General features: G+C 40.2%; 1 protein-coding gene across 1 annotated transcript; it reads right to left on the bottom strand.

Moving 5' to 3' along the window:
• anxa11a (annexin A11a) lies at window positions 1–18,959 on the bottom strand. Its single transcript, XM_082557582.1, has 15 exons — window positions 18,852–18,959; window positions 16,044–16,313; window positions 14,788–14,870; window positions 13,317–13,547; window positions 13,056–13,143; window positions 5,313–5,407; window positions 3,791–3,904; window positions 3,561–3,651; window positions 3,053–3,132; window positions 2,905–2,961; window positions 2,681–2,774; window positions 2,492–2,587; window positions 948–1,006; window positions 738–860; window positions 1–646 (listed from the first exon to the last, which is right to left on the bottom strand). Exons 2-15 carry the CDS (start codon window positions 16,309–16,311, stop codon window positions 587–589), a joined length of 1,539 nt encoding a protein of 512 aa, XP_082413708.1. The 5' UTR covers window positions 16,312–16,313; window positions 18,852–18,959; the 3' UTR covers window positions 1–586.
• Window positions 18,960–20,010: the final 1,051 nt, after the last annotated feature.

Raw genomic sequence — 20,010 nt, 5'->3', positions numbered from 1 at the left:
TACATTCTCAGTATTTATTTCCTGAATCCCCTGAAAATGGCACCTTAATTATGAAACATCATGCTCAATGATGAACTATAGTGACCTTTATGTGACAAAACTACTGCAAACATAGCTTTTAGAAACAAAACTCAAGACTAGAAAAAAAATATAGAGAAGAGATTGTACAATTGCAAGCATCATCTTTTACTTTGGTACTTAGCTGCTATGTATTATATGCCTCACATGAGCTAGCTGCTAAACATCAGATACAGTTCAGTATCTGATCATATTGGCACAATAAAAAAAATCTTTTAAAATATATATATAGCTCTTCAAAATCCAATGTAAACTCTTACAAATCTATTTTGTAAATCCATGTACTGTCATATCCGGCCAATATAGTACAAACAAAAAATATATATAAAACATGTTTTGCATAGAAAGGCAACAATATGTATGAGCTTTTCAAAGCTAGGTAAATTTTGCATTGAAAGCATTGACATGGCATGCAAGTATGCAGTGTGTGTATAGTGCATACAGATGACTCAGAAAGATTATATTTGAAGAAGCATCTGTAAAGAAGTCGACAGAACGTCTCCCTTTTTCAGTCACTGCCCCCGCAGAGCTTGAGTAGGAGTTTCTTGTAGTCTCCTGATGTGTCTCCCTGTTCAACACAGGCCAAGAAAATTAAACATCGGTCTCTTAAAAACAGATTTTAGTGGATACAGTGCTTTTGTATCATAGTGGATACTTACAGAGATCGCAGTGTACAGAGACTTGCCGTAATTTTTCAAATACTCCTGGCGAATGTCCAGCATGTCAACCTCGGAACGGGAGACCATGATCCGGATCAGAGTTTTGTCTTTTGTCCCAGCTCCCTGCACACAAAAAAATAACACGCACAAAAAATGAATATGATGCTCCATCTATTTAGTAACGCATAGAAAGGGAACAGGCTGTCTCACCTTCATGGCCTTGTAGAGTCTTTCAGCAAAATATGCAGGTGTATTTTTAATGCACTTCACTAAAACAGAGAAAACCAAGTCATTACCAAGACAACAACAATATATTATTAACTGTACAAAAGCAGTTTATTTCTCTAAAACACCACAAAATGACATCTGTGAAATGGAAACAAAACAACAACAAAAAAAACTTCTTAAAAAGAAGTATCTGAATGTTATTAATTGTGTTATGTTATTTAAATCTTATTAAACCGGACTTCCTGATGTATCCACAACAATAACAGCAAGGTGAAACAAATTAAGTAACATAAAACAAAAAAAACAAACAAACACCCCAACAGAAAACACAACAACATCAACGTCAGGCTCAAATCTACTGTGAAATAGTAAATGTGACATTAAATATTCACATGATATTTACTCCACCACCACCTGAGCATCTACATAAAGCAATAAAGCTGAAAAATTCTTCTAAGCCCTAAAGGTGATGTTAGGTTTTGTATTGTTGATTGTCATTTATGCTTAGAAATATCTACTTATATATGCTTAGAGTTTTATAATTAGTTTTAGATTATCAAGGATCAAACCTCTACCAGTCTGCAAACTTTGTGTGCATTAGAGAGCACTCTGGGAGCATGGGAGAGGTCGAACCTTCTCTTATTGTTTTATGGTAGGATAAACGTGGCTATATCTGTTTTAGGCTAAGTGCCTTTTGTTTAGATGAACTGTTGGACTTCCAGACCAGCAGGTTTAGGGAAGTCATTTATGGGGTCACACTCTGACCCCACCCACCCACACCCACACACACGGTACTCTTTGTCTGTATGTAGACGTCGTATGTTAATGAACCTATGCATATTCATGTAACCTCAATAAAAGAGCAGTGTTACGGGGGAGCGGACGAGAGCAACTGGGGTCAAGCGAAGGAACGGCGTTTGTCCGGTTCTCTCCCGTGCACGAGAAACATGAAGAACTCGTGTCTTGTTTTGCTGTGTAGCAAATTGTCCTTAACGCTCCAGCGAATAGGTTCAAGCTACAAACCTATCAGGTGAGGTATTGGTTGAAGCTTTAGAGCAAATTAAAAAACAAAAAAAAAAACCAAAAACAAAACAAAAAAAACCCAAAACTGTGGCAAACTTTCAACACTGCACTGCACAAAACTCAGAATGATAACACAGAGGGGATGTGGAAAACTAATGAAAGAGTTCACAAAAAATAGAAATAATATCTAAACAAAACAAAAAAAAACAGGTTACTCTACCATATCTCTGTGAATTGATGGCAAAAGGGGGAGAAGGAGGAGGGCAAGACAAAACAAAGATTAAGCATTTGAAGGACCCTTGCATCTGTACAACACATTTAGCAAAGTTAACTGCAGTACAGTATTAATCCAGTAAGGCAGTTTAATAGTTAATAGTGAATCCTTTACTGCGTGCATGCCTCTACAATCATTGACCTTTTACATAGCACACAGTCTAACTTTCCCAGCACATGGGAGTGGCTCTTTTAAGTAAAAACTTGAATAGGCGTGTGCGCATTCTTACCCACTGCCAACATGCCACTCTCAAGATCGCCAGACATTTCCCTGCCGATGCTCTTCTCAATATCCCTACCGCACATCTGCTGGTACTCCAGGAACACTACACACATAACCACAAATCCACAGGAAACAGGTAAACAGACTGAAAAGGACGCCAAAGATTTGCCTTTGTTTACTAATCCAGAATTTATACCTGCTCTGAGATGGGATTTGCTCCTGGCACATAAAATGGCATTGAATTTGGACTCATCTGTTCCCAGTTTGTTTTCTCCAGCAGCATACAGGGCCTGTTTAGACAAAAGCCAGGTGTGACAAACTGAATGTCCTTGCACTCAAAGAAATCAAGGATTGACCATTTTAAGACATGCAGGTGAATCACTGAACATAAGTCAACAACATGAAATCCGGAGGTTTTACCTGAGCATCTTGTTTAGCCAGCGAGATGTCGACATTTTCTCGTTCATCCCGATTACCCTGCAAAACAGAGAGCAGCACATTTCCTAGTACAAATTCGAAAGTAGTTTCTAACAAAAGCAGGTGGTGCACAAGTGTTTCACAACTATACCTGAGCGAGAGAGACCAGGAGCCTGCGGAAGTGGCCTGAGGTGTCTCCACTAATTGAATCCTCCAGTGACTTCTTGTATTCTGATATGGCAAATATGATGTTTTTTTTAAACATATCAAATGTGAGAAAAATATCAAATGTGACTAAATTTCTCAGATCAATATACTACAAACAGCTATCTGGGAATATTTTGTAGCCCAGATTAGTGACAAAGGGGAAAATGGGACACAAGTAGATAAATATAAAGAGCTAAAAGAGCAAACAGTGAATGATTAAGTAATTAAAATAATACCCTTATTTTATATGTTTTGATATTAGAATTGCGACAGCTTTCTTGCTATCAAATCAGAATTTATAGGCGTTATCGTGCTACCCACATCTAAATACACTAAGCTTATCCTCTATGCAATCAATCTCAGTGGTGTCATGCTGTGAGACTAAGGTTAAGAGAGCAGTGAGGAAAAGCAGCATTTAAAAAAAAACAAAAAAAACCCCCCAAGCATCAAACCTTGTTTGTAAATACGGTTAATCTCCTTGATTTCAGCATTGGAGCGAGAAGACAGGATCTCAATTAGACAGGCCTCATCAGTTCCAGCTCCCTATTAAGAGGACAGAATAATGCTATCATAAGAACCTCTTTGTCTGGATTGCAGCAGCCTGTGTATGTCTTTTCAATGAGCATGCATTCAGACCTTCGTTATGATGCGACACACCAACATGCATTTTCTCAGTATTTACCTTTATGGAACTGTTGAGTTCAGAGGCATCAAACTCAGTGGGGGTCTTCAGCATGGCCATGACGAGCTTCCTGAAATCCCCAGACAGTTCTGAGTGCAGATCCTTAATCAGATCCTGAAAGCGGGGATTGTTCAAAACCATCGTTAACTGCTCCTTGAAAATTTTGCTGCAAAACACTCCACTGTGGCCTAACAACAATCAGCTTTAAGGACATTCAATCCCCTCTGAATCTGACCGGCACGATAGACTATGTGCACGTTAGCATATGCTACTTCCGGTGTGGAAACTCCTGTGGGGAGCTTTGTTTCCGGTGTCCTATTCGCGCCTTGTTTAGGGTCCAAAACAAGTTAAGCAAATGAATGAATCAAGCGGCGATTTACATTTCTATAGATGTCTTGGGCATTTACCCAATATATCTGTAAATGATGTCCATCGACTTGTCGATATTTTTTCCCCCGCGCCTCAGAGCAAAAGAGAAAAGGGATTCAAATTTTATATTTCTCAGTATCTGTAAACAGCGGTCCCTGGTTTATTGCGGGTGTTATGTTCTAAAAATAACCAGCGATAGGTGAAATCAAGTAGCCAATTTTATTTTTTGATGGTGCAAAACGTTTCGTCGACATACAGTACTGCACTTCAGAGTCACACTGCTAGCGATCGATGCAGCGATTCTGTACTGTACAGGAGAGACGTCACGGAGGAGATCGTCTGCAGCGATCAGGACGCAGGACACAATGTAACGTAAAAATAAGCATGCAAACTTGCACTAAAAAAAAAAATCTGCGAAACAGCGAGGTGAAAGGTGAACTGCATTATAGCGAGGGACCACTGTAATTTTGAAGATAAGTCACAACATACCCTTCGTAAATACTAATGTATAGAAACCGTTACCAGCAATCATTCATTTTTTGTGTGGCTTTTTTCACGGTTTGTTGACATGCTGTGTAGGTGTGTACTTGACTAGCTGATATCGACATAAAGGGGAAACATCTGGTTTGACTATTCTTCACCTGTAGTTTGAATGTTGAACATTTGCCTGTTTAAATCATAAGACCAGTCACTATACAGAGATGTGCTTCTGAATGTGGACGATGTGTCTTCTGATTTTGTAATGCAGTTCTGCTTGTGTTGAGTGATGTAAACAAGTGATCGATCTAAACTGTTTAAACGTCAAAATTGATCATTCGACTTTTTATGACACAACAGTGGTGAGTGTTCCCACCTTCTGCTCTTTGTAACTTAACGCGATCTTTCCGTTTTCAAGTTTTGGACATGATTTTCGAGTATATCTTCGCAGTAGTGATTGACCGCAAAGTAAAGCTACCGGAAATGTACAACCCCACATCCGGTCTCAAACCAGGAAGTTAGCATTTTCTCGTGCACATGGTCTATTAGCATGATTTACCTACTGCTATGTAATGAGACAAAGTCATGTTTCTATTTTGGCAAATTGTTTGTATACACAGTACTAAGAGAAAAAAAAAGAAAAAAAGAAAAAGGCATTAGTTATGAGAATCGTTACCTTGCCATAGGCGGTTTTGTAAGACCGGAGCAAAGGAACGCGCTGTTTGTTGGACCGACTCCCGAGCAACTCAATGATGGCTTGCTCATCAGTTCCTGCACAGACAAGCCAGAGATGTCAAGTCAGGCACAGATCAATTAAAAAAAAAAATAAATAAATTAGCTTCTTCTCACATTTAATTCACACTATGAATGAAATGAAAATGGCATAGAAAAGAAGAAAACTAGGGCTGTGTTGAGCTAATGACAATAAATGACTATTCACTAGGGGTGCAACGATACACAAAATTCACGGTTCGGTTCGATACTTTGGTGTCACGGTTCGATATTTTTTCGATACAAAAAAAATGTTCATGCCCTTTTAATTTGTCATTTATTAAAAATTATAAATATATATTTTAACTCAAAAGTACAGTTTTTAAATTTAATGTTGCTGAAACAAAAGTAATTAAAAAAAAAATATATATATATCTCTCTCTCTATCTATCTATCTCAGGGGTCTCAAAATTTCAAAATCCCTGGTAGCCCTTCGGGCAGGGACTCTTCAGTTTTTGGTAGCCCAATAACCCGAATTAAAAAAAAAAAAGAGAGCAATTTTTTGATTGATGTTTTGTTTCCTTTACAATATTAACATTACAACATTAAAGTATAATATTGTAAAGGAAACAAAACATTAATCAAAAAATTGTTGAAAAACAAATTGCAACATTGTATAAAAATTACAATCATCAACTCAAATACTTGGTTCTAATTGAACAGAAATTTCTATGAACTTGTAAGAACTGTGTAGGACATGAATCAGTCTGTGTCAGATCCTGAATTTGAAATTTCCACCGAAGTCACGGGTAAGAGGCAAGTGGAACCAAGATCTAGGGCATTTGCTTTTTGAAGTTTGCAAAGACTGCTAAATTTTGCCAGTGGTAGTTCACTCTTTGCAACATAGTACACTGTTCTAAACAGATTTTTCAGGTTTATTTTTAGTATGTTATTTGCAATTGGTGTTTGTTCTGGGAAAGATATTGCAGACTGAGCAATAATGCATTTCTTGCATTTCTCATGGGTTCTAATGGGGGCCTTTCTTAAAATGACTGGTCCCAGTAACAAAGGCGCTTGTCGACTCAGAAATCGAGAGAAAACCAACAACACACCCGGCAGAACATTATGTTATTTACACGGGTGCGCATAAGTGGTCCGCATGTGCGCATTCGCTGTCAAAATAAAAGACGCGCACCAGAAGTTGCAACGCGCGTTTGCGTCCATATAAAAAGCACTGTTTTTGTCCGCTAGAGTGGGATTTTCACGGCACATTCTGCACCACATCTCTGTGTGTTCATCATTTGTTTGAAGCCAGCTCACGTCCTGCAACCACTTTTCCGAGGATACGCGCTTCTTTTGTGGTTCGGATTCCATCTGACATTTCTTTGGAGGTAGAGGAACACCAAAGTAATTGCTTAAAGGAGCTTCTTCGACATCTTTAAGAGTTTTAAACAAATGTCTGTCCTCCTCCAGAAAATCTTATGTATGCAAACACGCGTTGCAACTTCATATCTTGTGTGCGTTTTTTGTTTTTCTTTTTGACAGCGAATGCGCACCTGCGGACCACTTATGTGCAGCCCCGATTATATAGCTCGTCATATTGCAGCCACAGAAATTCTTTTGTCCATGAAACCATAAAGCTGCACTTTCTTTTTGTCTTGTAGTCTGATTTGTCATAACTTTTCCGTTTTGTGGTAAGCTTTTCTTTGTGTCACTTCTTCACCCTGACCTGTCTTATTTGGCTCACCAGGGGCCCGTTCTTCGTACGTCACTTACTACATCCAAGATCAAATAACACATCCAAGACCAAATCATCGCGCTAACTGTGAGCTCGCTAATCCGGTTCTCCGAACACACCTGCTGTTGACGATTAGTACAGCTGGATGAAGTAATGTGAGATCACTGGGTATCGTAAAAGGGGCTACGCATCGATAGTAGAAACATTGATCGGCAACCCTCTGATTGGTCGGCGCAAATGTCGAAGGAGCGTGCTCGGTATTTTTCGGCAGCAGAGCAAGAACTCTTGAGTGAGGGATTTCAGGAGTTTCAGAGTTTAATCAGAACGCAAGGGAACACTGCAAAGGCTGCAAAAGCAAGGAGAGAGGGCTGGCAGAAAGTTGCTGACAAATTAAACTCGTAAGTGATTTAATAATAACAATAACAATGGAGTGGATTGATATAGCGCTTTTCAAGGCACCCAAAGCGCTTTACAATGCCACTATTCAGTCACTCTCACATTCACACACTGGTGGAGGCAGCTACAGGTGTAGCCACAGCTGCCCTGGGGCAGACTGACAGAAGCCAGGCTGCCATATCGCGCCATCGGCCCCTCTGGCCAACACCAGTAGGCGGTAGGGTAGATTTATTATATTACACTATATTATCCAATATTATATTACATTATATTATGTTATATTATATCCCCTTCCACATTAGAGCCACAACAGGACCCACTAGAACATGGGAACAAGTAAAAGTGAAATATAAGAATATTCTACAGAATGGTAATATTTATCACTTATATTGCTTTTCGTCTCTTGGAAAGAGACCCTGAAATAATCTGTTTGTTTGTTCATAACAGCAACCAAGAAAAGGGCAGAGCAAAAAAAAAGACAGGTGGTGGTCCTGCACCCCCTCGTCAACAAGTTGGTTAAGTAAATAATACCCTCGTGGGAAAATCGATATCTCTCTATGAGCACACTGTCGCGCTGAGCTAAAGGATCCTGTCTATCCCGCAATATACGCTGAATTCTGAGGACTCCCCTTATCAATCTTGCACCTTCCGCAATGGGCTGCTCGCGTATACGGACAGGACATGGCTGCGACAGGCTTCCCAAATCCACCTTCGCTTTTATAGCCGTGGTCTCTCATCTTGATTACACGAAGTAATTTGCAATTGCTACTCTGAAATATGAATTACATCTGTAATAATCACATACATGTAATAGAATGTTAATAGTACATTTCCCTTTTTTAGGAAATGACCTGTATGTATCTGTGTGAAATCAATAAAAGGATCAGGTGCTGCATTATCTTTAGTTACATTGATGTTATTTATTTATGGTGAAACAGTGGTGGAATATCGCTGTTGCTTTCGTATAAATGAAGCGGACATACCTGAGTGGCCGCGATCTAATCCTGTTTACATAAAGTAAACCTGCTACCGAGCAGGTTTACGCTTACGGCTCTGTTGCTACGACAGCAAGTCCCGGATGAGCTTCGGGGAACCGAACGATCCAAGATCACGCGAAATCGTCAACAATCAAATCCAGCTAACTTACTTAGCGAGGTACGAAGAACGGACCCCAGAACTAAAATATATATCCTGCTGCTTTTACACACGCACACACACACATAACGGTCAGCGATTCTCTGCGCGATCAACCGCTCACATGTTTAAGCTTGCTGCGGGAGATTTCACTTGTCATGTTTGCATAGTAAGCTAACGATTGATAAGACGATGTCAGAGGAATTGGTGCACAAATTATCATCACTCACAGATCAGTACTGTCGCTCTCTATACACAGTTCGCCTGATTGCAAAGTGAAAGCAAAAAAAACAAGCGCAAATTCAAACGCGATTTCAATATGTCACATATTGACAGTGGCTCCCCGATGCCAATGACATAATTACCCAGCTACATTTCCAAAAGAATGCAAAAGCATTGACATATATTTTTCCTTCCTACAATAGCCCGACGGGCAGGGAAGAGATAGATTTTGGTAGCCCGACTGGAAAAAAATCGCTAGCCCCGGGACGTCGGGCTAGCGATTTTGCGAGCCCTGTATCTGATTGAGGAATCACTCATCTTTGAAAAAGAGAGTTTATTACAGAGAAATGGCTCTTTCCAAAATAAAAGCTATACTATACGCTTCTTCTGGGCTATATTCTCAGCAGCATATTGTAGCGGGTCAGGGCTGTTCGGGGTTCTGTTTGTACAGTTATGTTTTGTTTATGTTGCCATAGTGACGGGTGACGCCCTCTCGCTGCGACGGTGCGTCCTTCCGGGGTCAGAGGGCGCCCTGTGTGTTGTCGTTGTTGCTGTGCGGTTGCCGCGCTGAGCAGTTAGCTAGCGGCAGTGTTCTTCTGCAGATGTCAATAAACGGCTGTGCTCCCTGGCTAGCTCACGGGAAGCAAGACCAAACGATACCTCCGTCTCCTCCTTGTCTGAGCTCGCCACATTGGTGTCAGAAGTGGGATGATGGTGGCACCCCATGTTCTGACCCGAGTGACTTTTCCCCCGCCGGTCGTGACCAGCCGGTGCGCCAAAATAAGGCACCTGGACATTTGCAGGACTTTGTGTGGGGTAATGGGGTCGTCGGGGACGACTGACCCCTTAGGTGGGGGCTATGTAGCGGGTCAGGGCTGTTCGGGGTTCTGTTTGTACAGTTATGTTTTGTTTATGTTGCCATAGTGACAGGTGACGCCCTCTCGCTGCGACGGTGTGTCCTTCCGGGGTCAGAGGGCGCCCTGTGTGTTGTTGTTGTTGTTGCTGTGCGGTTGCCACGCTGAGCAGTTAGCTAGCGGCAGTGTTCTTCTGCAGATGTCAATAAACGGCTGTGCTCCCTGGCTAGCTCACGGGAAGCAAGACCAAACGACACCTCCGTCTCCTCCTTGTCTGAGCTCGCCACAATATTAAACATATCAGGTCCCCATAAGGAGAATCATGTGCTAACGGCTGTCTAAATGACTCGGGTAAAGTTTGTAGCATGCATGCTTGTTGTTTTTGTCCACTTGTCTTTGCACTAGGATGATGTCGGTGTAAATGTGCAGTCATATTCGTTGTGTTCCCACTAGTGCTGTCAGCGTTAATCTCGTTGAAATGACTTTAACGAGCTACCCCTGATCGCCCCGTGTGTGGGGCTAGACGGCCAACACGTTAACGAGCTAACTGTGCTAACACACTAGTTCCCACCCATGTAATTGAGCATTGCGTGGCACATCCAACATACTGTTTTACTTTAGTCTAGGGCTGCCACAAACGATTATTTTGATAGTCGACTAGTCACCGATTATTTTTGCGATTAGTCGACTAATCAGATCATCATCCATTGGACGTAAAACGTACAGCTTATTGCACCAGCAGCATCTGCTCTTATATAACTATCATTAGCTTACAGCTTTAAGTGTTTAAGGTCTGTGCTAACTAAAAATAAAGACAAGATGATAGTTTATTAAATTTTAATGAAATTTGCAGATTGTTTCGGTGAAGTTTAATAAACTCCTTGCTATCTAAAATATAACAGGACACCGGAGTAAATTCTCCAGCATCTCACACTTCTGATAATCAGCTGTCTGCTTGATGTTTATTCAGCTGTGTAAAAACTATAACTTTAATCTCAGCCAAACAGATTTACTCAGGAACAAATAAAATACTAAAAAAAAAAAGCCAAACAATAACATTGTTAAGTTATCTAAGTGACTTATATTTAGGGATGGGTACCGGTGTCCGGTGCCATGATGGCACCGGTTCTGACATAAACGGTAGTAACCAGACCGAAAAGCAGCGCACATTTCGGTGCTTTATTTCGGTGCTTTTTTTTCCTGAGCTGTGATACACTTCTAGCCAATCATTTTACGTTTCCGAGGATAGTAGGCGGGGCCAGGTACGTACGTTCTGTTAGAGCAGAGCTACAGATTAAAAATGTCCAAGGCTAAGCGGTCAAAGTCTGGCTGTACTTCATAGCAAAATATGCAAACTCAGCAGCCTGCAACAAGTGCTTTAAGCTGATACTGTGATACTGTCAAAGGAGGTAACACCAAGAATCCGATTAAACAGCTGGCGACGCATAGCGTTTTTTTTTAAAAGCCCAGAAATGCGCCGTATTTGATAGCGTGCTGCGAGACCTCACACCGTGCACATCTACTGCGGGTGGGTTGCCTGTTATGCAACATCCCCCAAAAAACACAAAGAGGAGAGTCCTGGCCCCTAGCCCTGCCAGTGTAGCAGAAATGATGACGGATGATGGTGGCAGCAGCAGCCGTTCTTCTCTGCGTGAGTAGCTAATTTACGTTGAGTAGGCTAACCACGTTATTACATTAATGCATGTAAGGTGAACTAGCAAACATCATCATAGCTACATGCCGCTGTCCTCTTGTTTGATGGCAGATACTCCCTTCACCCTGGCCAAAAAGGCTAAAATGACCAAAGAAAAAGTGGAAAACAGCTGAACATGAGAGGTTTTGGACAAAGTTTGTGTTTTTTCCATTGTTTAAGCACTGCTTCCAGCCAAGAGTGATACCATATATGCCCCATAGCTGCAGAAAAGGCTAACATTGTTATCTTTTTACAAAAAACAGCTGAACATGAGAGGTTTTTGGACCAATTTTGTGTTCTCCATTCTTTAAGCACCGGCTCGAGCACCGTTTAAGCACCGGCACCGTTTCAAAAGTACCGATTTGGCACCGGTATCGGATAAAACCTAAACGATACCCATCCCTACTTATATATCATGTTTAACCTGAGTAGCGAAAGATGGCGGTGGGTTTGAAAACGATTTGCCGGGAGTCCGGTGTTCTCACGGCTCTAGTGAGCCTAGCCCCCGGCTCGCTATCAAGCTAGTGGGTAACAGACGTCTCCGAAAACGTCGGAGCGCTTTTGAAAATATGTGGTGTCTTGATAAACTGAGCAGATATTTGAGGTTTACACAGCTACATTCTCGCCTGAAAATATGTTAAACGTTTATTTTGTGACCCAGAAAGAATAATAAGAGTAATATTAAAACTAACTAGCTGCCGCCATTGTTGGAAACTGAGCTGGGCTGCGCTATGAATTCTGGGACGCTGCTGCTTCTTCTTCGGGGTTTAACGGCAGCTGGCATCCTTGTACATGCAGTGCTGCCATTTTCTGTTACAGTCCGTTACTACACTCTTAAATCCTACTACTTATTCCTGCGTCTTGTGGGATCTTACAAAGCTTCAAACGACGCGTCGACTATTAAATCAGTCGTCGACGATTTTGATAGTCGACGTAATCGTGACTAGTCGACTAATCGTGGCAGCCCTACTTTAGTTCATGATGGGCTTACCTTCAGGGTCATACGTCACATGAAAACCAAAATAATTCCAAACGCCAGATCTGAATGAGGGTGGGGGAGGTTCAATTTGCCATGTTGCAAGGAGAGCTTAACTTCTGTCTCGCTAGCTTGCCCTGCGCTCTTCCTTCTGAGGATGCTGTCTGTGTTGAACGCTCAGTGGATCTGCGCTCGACAGTGCAGCATAGGCGGAGTAGTCGAACGCAGATTCACTGAGCGCTCAACACAGACAGCATCGTCAGAAGGAAAGTTGATAAAATAAATTACAAATTTTGTATTGTTCGATACATATGCGTACCGAACCGAAAGCACTGTATCGAACGGTTCAATATCGATACGAGTATCGTTGCAGCCCTACTATTCACCCATAGTTTTAAAAAGGCTACCCTGCTAAACATGTGCTTATTTATCAGGCTGTGAATCAGGTAAAATATTAAATGGGATTATTCCCAGAAGAACAAACAGAACACAGTTTCCCAAATGTACAATATCCAGAGTGTCTTGCCTATTTGCCTATTTTCTGGGATGTTTAAGCTGCACAAGATAGAACAATTTACATAGTCAGACAGTATAAAGCTTTTCAAATTCCCCCCACCTAAACTGGAAAGTTTCTCTGTTCTTGCTTAAAATAGAGTTTATTCTTCCTGATCAGAGTCTATGTCCATAACACTCACCAAAGCCCTTCATGGCCTTCCTCAGGACCTCCGCATCTTTGAGAGGGTCAGCTCCAGGAAAGTCCTTGATTGTTCCCCTGAATCCTCTCTGGAACAGGTTAATTTGAACTAGGGTTATTAAGTTAGTTTTGCAACACTGCACTGTAAACACAAAGTACATTAAACACATTCAGAGAGGAATAACAAGAATACATTTAATTGTTTTTAAACAAATAAGTTAAAAAAAAACAACAACAAAAAAAAAAAAAACACTACTCTTACATTGATAGGTGGAGCTATTGGCATGGCTCCTCCTCCACCATAGGCTGGCATGGATGGATTTGCTGATGGGGCATTTGGGTACCCAGGCATAGGTGCTGGTGCTCCTCCATAACCTGGCATGGATGGGTTGGGTGATGGTGCACCCGGGTATCCAGGCATTGGCTGGCCAGGCTGACCAGGGTAACCCATTGCTGGACCCTGGTTTTGTTGTGGTGGCATGGTTCCTCCTGGCTGTGGGTACAGGCCACATGACTGTTGGTTAGGGATGGGGCCACCAAACCCACCAGGTTGAGGGGCAGGTTGGTAGCCCCCAGGGACTTGGGCAAACATGGACGTGTTTGGAGGAAACCCCCCCATGGCTCCAGAGATCTGGTTAGCCTGTGATTTGGAAATATTGTCATCCCATAACATGTGCACAGATTCTTGAAGATTTTTTAATTTTTAATACAGGTAGCTGGTCACACCTTTTTTGGTTACACTTGTTTGTCAAATTACCATGATTAAAATAAATATTTCCAAGTAAATACTCAAACTGAGTTCAATATTCCTGGTGTTTATACATGATATCCTCCTAAGACCCAACACTTCATTTTTGTTTTCCTTTTTTGTTTGGGCAGGCATGAGTCTGAGACCTCTCCGTCAAATACTATTTATGCAATCTGTATTATTCCTCTGTACCGGCGAGGGGATATCATGGGCTTTCTATTTTTTTTAGTGTCCTTACTAACAGACATCTGGACTTACTACTTTACATTTTCAATCTATGTACATACTTTAGGAAGCAGATGGCAGAGTGAGGCAAAACCTTTATTCAGAAATGTGGAAGGGCAGTTAAATTAAATACACAGTATTTGTTAGCCATGATGGACTTGTGTGGTTTGTCTGTTAAGTCCTCCTCTGTTTTTTGTTAAACTTACATTTCAGTAATCAGATGGGGTTCTGTCATCTAACCATTTTTATATATTACACCACATCATTCGGTCATGAAATAAAACCTGAACAATTTTAACCCCTCCCGGAAAAAAAATGCTCCATTGAACCACTAATAACATTTATAGTTCTGGGTCTCAGGAGGATATAAAGAAGAATCCAAAGAAAGTGTGGCCAAGCTATTAAAATGTCATTGCATACATCTGACAGACCAAATAAAAAGAAAATGCATGGGGAAAGTCAAAGAGTAAAAAAAAGGGCATTGGTATCTTTAAGAACAATACACAGAAATTAAGTTTATGACTGCTTTTCATGCAGGAAAAATTGAAAAAAAAACAGGTAAGGGAAAAAAAAAAGAAGCAATAATGCTGAGAATTTAGGGAGACGTATTTTGAAACCATCTTACCGTAAAGTGAAAGTGCGTGATATTCCATTAATGGCGTGTAATTCTAACTTGAATATTTAAGGCAAAAATCCAGTGATCATGCATTAAACAAAATTTTACAAATTTCTGGGATGTATATTTTGAGATCAAACTTACCATGCCAGGATTGTATCCAGGGTTGGATAAGCCATCAAGACCAAAGGAGGGATATCCACCTGTAGGCCCTCCACCCCAGCTGCCTGCACAAGTTAACAAAGAAGAAACTATTCAGGAAATTTAAGGAACTGCACTTGCTCCTTGTTTTCATTTAAAGCTCATTTTGAGATTCTACGGATCATTTTAAAATTTGCATGTGGGATGAATAACGCCAACAGCTGGAACGCAGAAATGCTGACCAACTACGAATCCGTTCATATTCTTCGATTTTAGATATGACGGTACTCCTTCCATGAGTAATGTCCTTCAAGTCATGTTGTTTGTTTTTAGGTGATGTCATCTTTTATTGTCCTTAATGGTCATCACTGCTGTTAGATATACACTTTAATTTTCCTTTATCATATCATTTTCCTCTTTCTGTTGTAATGGAATTTCCGAAGCAATTTGTAAACACTGTTGTTAAAGGACACATAAACAAAGTTATGAACTCCAGTCCATTAAGTATAAATTCTCATGATCCCAGTTGCCTGCAAACACCACTTAACTGAAAGTAGGCACCATTTCACATTAACCAAAACACATGTTAATAAAAAGATTAAGATCACTTTCATGTCTGAATGATAAATATGAAGCTACAGCTAGCAGCTCGTCAGATTGGCCTCGGATAAAGACTGACTATTGAGCCTGTAATAAGCAAATCTTCAAATCAGCAATTATATGAAAAGTTGTATAAATGTTACTTCTTTTCTTTCCAACTTCTTTGCATTCGGCTTAATGTTAAGTGACAGGCAATCATTTTAATTTATTTAATACATCAGTAAGATATGAAAATGATATTTATTAGTTGGCCGTGTTGCTGTATGTGTCATTGTCACATACAACAACAGTTAATTTGTGTATATACGGTGCAGAGCTGTGTATCGTTGTGCAAACAGACTTGTTTTGTGTGCAGATTTCCTGAAGATAAAATTAGATCACATTCAAGGTCTGCTGGACTCTGAACAGGAGACCAAATGACTCATCCGCTTCAGTCATTACAGTCAGAGTTTGACAGGACATAACGATAAACACATTTAACTAATGGATTAATCCATCAATCAACAGCAGCAACCAGCGCTACATGCTAAGATTTAACAACCTTGCTGCAGAAAGTAGAATTATATACATCACAAAATCTTTACAAAGAAATGAATCTTCTCTTTACTTAAGTGTGCAAAAGTGTGCACTGACTTTAACAGTCCTGCACAGTGGCTCACCTTGAGGTGGTGCCTGTGGGTAACCTCCAGCCTGTGGTGGGTAACCTCCAGCTTGAGGTGGATATCCTCCTGCCTGTGGTGGGTAGCCTCCAGCTTGAGGAGGATAGCCACCCGGCTGTGGGGGGTAACCTCCTGCTTGGGGAGGGTAAGCACCTGGTTGTGGAGGGTAAGCCCCAGGCTGAGGTGGGTATCCTCCTGCCTGTGGGGGATATCCTCCTGCCTGAGGGGGGTATCCTCCTGCCTGAGGGGGGTATCCAGGGTAGCTCATTGCTTTAAACATAAAACAGAGCAGTCAAAGGGATGCCCACCATACAACATAACCTCTTACAAATAATAAGAATCTGCAGCATCATTATCATTTTGTGCAGCTGCCTCCATTAAAAAGTACATCATCTGTTGAAAATGAAAAAGAAAAGTAAAAGATCAAACGTTTATGTGAACTGCACCTTTAAGTAATATGCAAATGATGCAATGTGCATCGCATTTCTAAACAGAGTCATTATAGTTTAGCATTTTCAAATGAGGTTTTATTATTTACTCTAACATGGAGCAGAAAATGGAAGATGAATGTTACGTTTGAGTGTTTTTGTCTTGAGTTTAATTTTGGTTAGCCCCCTGGAGCCGATTTGCTCTTTCAGTTTTGTTTTTACCGTTTTATATGTTACTGAAGTTTTTATTATTTCCGGGTTTGTTTGTTTTTTTAAATAATTATTACATAAATGGTATTTCCACAATGTAGTGGTTTACACATTTGTGTAACAAGCAAAATGTCCCCAATTAAATTCATCAACCAGTATAAAAATCTGCCAAATCAAACATGTGAAACTACCAGCTGTAGTGAAGGGACCAGCTGAAAGGATCTTCTGTTACGCAGAGGTTCTTTGTCAGAGGCAAGATTTGAATTCCTGGATATTAGTTAATTATTTAGCATTACAATAAAGCACAAGACTCTGTGAAAACAGTTGACTCACAATCATGTGCGTCTAAGTCTCAAAAAAAAAAAAAAAAAAAAAAAAAAAAAAAAGTAAAACTAAGTACATTTCCTCATTTTTTAGTTAGTTTTCCCTCAAAATCTAGTTTTCTTGTACATTTTACTTACCTTTAGTTGGCTTTACTAGCAATAACTTGTGGTGTTGTTAATACCACATTTAAAAGTTTTAAAATCTGTATGCTTTATGTTTGTAATCTTTTGTTGAAATGAACTTCTGACCTGAGAACCTATAACTGTGAAAAGGTAATGACTATGTGTTGCCTTGGTTTCCTGGTTTGGAGTGTGTGGTTACACCGTTGCTGCTGCTGCATGTTAAAATCGTGTGAACTACTATTCAAGGCAAGTTCACACGTTTAAAACTAAAAAAATAAATAAATAAACAAAAGTTTTTAAAATGTTTACAACACCTCAGTAAAGCACGTTAATTTTGCTGCTTTTCTGAATTTAACAATGATGTGCTTTAATTGGCTTCTGGTCTAATATTTGCACAATGCTTGTTTGTATAGTGATACTACAGGTTTTATAGCCGATTTATATCCCTGACCCCAAACTGTCTTTCACTGTTAACCAAGCCATGCACAATTGAAGAAACTCATTTTACGTTTCTTTCTTCCCTTAATATGAATTGAACTAGTCTTTTTCTAGTCGCCATTAACTTTTGCTAATGTAGCAATGTAGAGGCCATGGTCATGGAAACCTAATGAAGGACAGACTCTTCATTCCATAGTCATGTGATCACAGATACTTTTAGCTCAGTGGTGGGATGGTAAGGAAACTTTCATTTTGGTTAGGCATAGTATGAAAAGCTTGTCCTCCAGCAGGCCCATTTATTCCGTGGTAAAACTGACTCCAGTTGACTTAACTGGAACAGTCTTCACTGCTTTTATGCACTGAGGATGAAAACAAGCTGCTACTGCATCTGAATAAGCACACAGGGAAAGAAAGATACTCAGGGAAATGCAGAGGTCAAATTAGAATATTTTATCTTAAAAACAACACAGCACACGTCATTATCTTAAACTACTGCTGATGTCCAGCTCAGAAACACTGATGCTGAGTATTAAGGTTAAGGTCTTCGTGTACAAACATGAGTAAATACGGTTTAGTTTCAAATCTGTCTTAAACACATTTAAATGTTGTTCAGGGGGAACACATCTGACTGTTTTCCCCTGCAAATTGTAAGCAGTCACATCTCCATATATGTTCTTTTAAGGGTTTGCGGTCTTTAAAAAAAGTGACTGTTAATATTGGGAAATCGTAACATACGCAGTTTACTCGCTTTATAACTTAGGCGACTTTTGGACCGGTTAAACATCGTGACCAGTGTTATAATATGCTAAAAATCTACTATGACAGTCCTCGGAAACCAACCTTTGGCTCGCTAATTATAAAATACATACAGCCATGCTTTGGGCCTGCGTTAATAATTTTAGAGAGCTCGCAAGTTAAACTGGCTCCCAACTGTATTTACATAGAGTAGCCATATCCGTCTAATCCATTGAAGGCTCGCTCGCTTCCCGCATTAAGCTAACTAACTACAAATAAATATAACAAAATATCAAGCAACAAAAACGAAACTACGACCTGCGTGTGTACTTTCTAGCTTTCCTCGACTGAGCTAAAGGCAAAGGTATGTCTGTAATAACGTTGACAGAGCAGCTAGCGACTGCTTCGAGAAGACAAGCAGCTCGGTAGACGTCAAAGCAGCAAAACGCCTTAAAAAACGACACCACGATCCAGCTCAGGTATAACCTTTACTAACCTATCAATCAACGCTTTAGTCTGTGTAGGAAGCTGTTTTCGCTTTTAGCACTTACTTTAGTTTTCTTGCAGTCTCTTCCTGGAAGCTTGTATTTCTTCGACTAGCTTGGTTGTATTTAAGTGGTGTGGGTGGGACGCAGAGTTTCCATTCAAGGTTCCCACCCATCTCTCTCTCTCTCTCTAGCCGTCCTCTTTCACAACGCCTATGAACAAAAACGAATTACTCCCTGCTGGACGTATATGTGACCTATGGTGACTTAATGGAAAACATGACAGCTATTATTTCACAAAAGGTATGTTGTTTGACTGATGTGTTCCTGGAAGGTAACACCCTACTCAGGTAAGAATATCTGAGTGTATGACTGAGTTAATCCCCTTTCTTTGTACATTTCTTTTTATTTTCTTGGAGCTACAAGAAAATGTAATGATTAATGTAGCTGGCAGTAATAAGTCTTAGCAATTTTTAAAAGATAAAATGAAATAAAATAAAAAAATATTAGGAAGTGAAACCATGCTGTAGGCTTGTGAACATATACAGCCAAAAAGAAAGAAAGAAAAGAAGACAGGACAACCAATTCTGTTCTAAAGTTTTACTTATCAAGATAAGATAAGATAAGATAAGATAACACATTTTATTGTCATTGCACAGTCATAGCTAGTACAATAGTACAATGAAAATGGAAACTGTCCCACCTCGACAACTAAACACAACAAAACACAACACAAATAGTAACAACACAACACAGTAACTTTAAAGTGGAGTGATAAGCGCAAAAAGGTATAAGCAAAAAAGAAAGAAAGAAAAAGGAATGACTTCATAAATAAATAAAAGAAATTAATGAATGTTTCTTGCACATTATTATTATTGCCCTCCAAAAAAAAGTCCAGGGAGGTAGCCAATCAGGTTAGCTGTTAGCATTGATTAGGGCTATTGCCCTATTGTAAAAGCTGTCCTTGAGTCTGTTTGTCTGTGACCTTGGCAACCCAAATCTGGGCAGGAGATTCAGGTTGCTGAGGTCACTTAAACACCCGGTGACTTGGGTCTGTGAAATCCCGTAGGATGCTACGTGCTCTCGTGAGACAGCGAGTGCTGTACAGGTCCTTCAGGGAGGGAAGAGGATGTCCAATGATTTTGTTCAGGACGTAATGATGAAAAGATATTACAAGGCTCCTCCAGATGGCCATACGGGGGCCACTAAAAGTATTGGGGTGGCA

The sequence above is a fragment of the Aulonocara stuartgranti genome, assembly GCF_965226115.1.
Source record: "Aulonocara stuartgranti genome assembly, chromosome: 13".
In the NCBI taxonomy this organism is placed as follows: Eukaryota; Metazoa; Chordata; class Actinopteri; order Cichliformes; family Cichlidae; genus Aulonocara; species Aulonocara stuartgranti.
This window is presented reverse-complemented; position numbering and strand designations above follow the sequence as displayed.

Bases quoted from the DNA above. Each gene is read 5' to 3' on its own strand.
- anxa11a (XM_082557582.1), bottom strand. From the start codon at position 16,311: ATGAGCTACCCTGGATACCCCCCTCAGGCAGGAGGATACCCCCCTCAG. The intron at 3,905-5,312 runs GTAACGATTCTC...CCCCGCTTTCAG, and splicing joins ACAAAACCGCCTATGGCAAG to GATCTGATTAAGGATCTGCA. The intron at 2,775-2,904 runs GTAAAACCTCCG...TTGTCTAAACAG, and splicing joins TGGCTAAACAAGATGCTCAG to GCCCTGTATGCTGCTGGAGA.